The sequence below is a fragment of the Salpingoeca rosetta genome (genome assembly GCF_000188695.1).
Source record: "Salpingoeca rosetta unplaced genomic scaffold supercont1.29, whole genome shotgun sequence".
In the NCBI taxonomy this organism is placed as follows: Eukaryota; class Choanoflagellata; order Craspedida; family Salpingoecidae; genus Salpingoeca; species Salpingoeca rosetta.
Genome location: NW_004754905.1, coordinates 860,756 through 862,841, shown reverse-complemented (window position 1 = coordinate 862,841; position 2,086 = coordinate 860,756). Strand labels below are relative to the sequence as shown.

General features: G+C 53.7%; 1 protein-coding gene across 1 annotated transcript in view; it reads left to right on the top strand.

Annotated features, from left to right (window-relative positions):
• PTSG_09277 (uncharacterized protein) overlaps positions 1–1,805 on the top strand; it is a 3,154-nt gene extending 1,349 nt beyond the window's left edge. The window contains exons 5-9 of the mRNA XM_004989477.1: positions 308–398; positions 534–628; positions 850–928; positions 1,185–1,258; positions 1,514–1,805. Of these exons, the coding sequence (XP_004989534.1) occupies positions 308–398; positions 534–628; positions 850–928; positions 1,185–1,258; positions 1,514–1,727 (553 nt within the window). The 3' untranslated portion in view covers positions 1,728–1,805. The remainder of the gene's footprint in view (positions 1–307; positions 399–533; positions 629–849; positions 929–1,184; positions 1,259–1,513) is intronic.
• Positions 1,806–2,086: the final 281 nt, after the last annotated feature.

Sequence of the window (2,086 nt, the reverse complement as noted above, 5' to 3'; positions counted from 1 at the left end):
ATGCTGGAGTAGCAAATATCTGCTCCATTCGGCTGGTGGTTTGAGAGACAGGGGTGGGAGAGTTGAAGCTAAGGTCATATCATGTGAAACATCTACATTATCCTCACTCCAAAAAAAAAATCACTTCGTATATACGCTACTATACATCCTACCATCACCAACTTTCACAACCTAGCATTATAATTTTTAGAAAATTTTACCCGCCCTCCAACTCACACACACATACACACACACACACACACACACACACACACACACACCTCACGCAACATGTGTTCGCCTCTTTCCACTTCTTTTCCGTCAACAGATTCCTGAGCGATTTGGACGACGGCGTGTTCATCTACCAGACACTCGAGAATGTTCTCAGCGACACAGACGGCAAACAGCTCCTCACAGAAGTGCGTGTGTGGGGGGAGGGCTCATTTTTGCTGCTGGCAGGTGCGAAGCAAGTGCGGACGCAAAGCGTTTGATTTCCGATGCTACGCTGACTTGCCACCACCTCACACCACCACCACCACCACCACCACCACCAGGCGCTGTTCCTGTACGGCGTGATGCTGACGACGGTGGACCAACGCATTCCGGGCCCCGTCCGCGAGCGCCTCATCGTCTCCTTCCACAGATACTGGTGCGGCTGGTCGTCGTGATGATGGAGGAGGAGGAGGTGGTGGTGATTCGTCGTCGTGATGGTGGAGGAGGTGGAAGTGAATGAGCTGTTTGCACACGTCTGTTTGCGTGTGTGTGTGTGTGTGTGTGAGTGCATGTTGGTATTGGTTGGCATTGCGTGCCCTCATGTATGCTTCAAACACCAACCAACCATCCATCCGCGTGCATGTGCGTGTGTGTCAGCGTGAATGAGGCGGAGCAGGCCAACATCGAGGCTGTCATCAAACTCTTCCGCTCAACAGGATACGTCCACGGCGTCAAGGTGCGTGTGTGCTTGCGTTTCTTGTGTGTATGTGTGTGTGTGAAATGCGTTTGTTGCTGTGATGACACCAGTGCTGACTCCTATGCTTCAACACACACACACACACGTACACACATACACGCACACACACACACGCACACACACACACGCACACAAACACACACACACGTACACATACACACACACACGTACACATACACACACGTACACACACGTACACACACACACGTACACTTACACACACACACGTACACAGCGGCCGGAGCACTACCCGGAGTCGTACTTTGAGCGGATTGAAATTCCAAAGGGATTCGTGCGCATGGTCATCAGGTGTGACGATGGTGATGATGATGATCACGGTGACGGTGACGGTGGTGATGGTGGTGGTGGTCATATATGTGTGGTGATATATGTGAAGGCTTTGTACGCATGCATACGCGCGCACACGCGTGCAGCCTACTCTCATTTCTCCTCACACCCGGCTCCCTATCCCATCCCCTCATCGCCCCTTGCTCTCCTATCTTCTAACTTCCCCCCTCCCCCAACTCCTCTCCTTTCACCACACCCCACCCTGACCCCGACCAGCCGGGTGCGGTCTGACGATGTGTACAACCAGATGAAGGTGTTCCCTCATCCGGACCACCGCAGCACGGCGCTCGCGTCGCAGGCAGCCATGCTGTACATCATCCTCTTCTTCGACCCAGACACCCTCCACCGCGAGCAGGCCAAGATGCGCGAGATTGTGGACAAGCATTTTCCGGACAACTGGGTCATCTCCGTGTACATGGGACCACCGTGAACCTCTGCCAGGCCTGGAGCCGTACAAGGCAGCACGCCTTGCGCTCATACACGCTCGACAGGAAAACATCCAGTTCCAGCAAGAGCCTTTGCAAGTGTGGTGTGTGTGGGTGTGTGTGTGTGGGTGTATGTGTGTGGGTGTATGTTTGTGTGCTGCCCTTTCCCTGTGTCCATGCATCTCTTGTCGCGTCCCCTGCCCACCATCACCACCATCTCCACCATCACACCTCTCTTGTTCTCCATCTGTGACTACAGCTGGTTGGCCACAAGCGCGTCAAGCAAATCCTCGACTTTGTCATCAGCCAAGGGTGAGGTGCTGCTTATGCGCAGGCGCTGATGCAGGATAGCACTGCATGTATC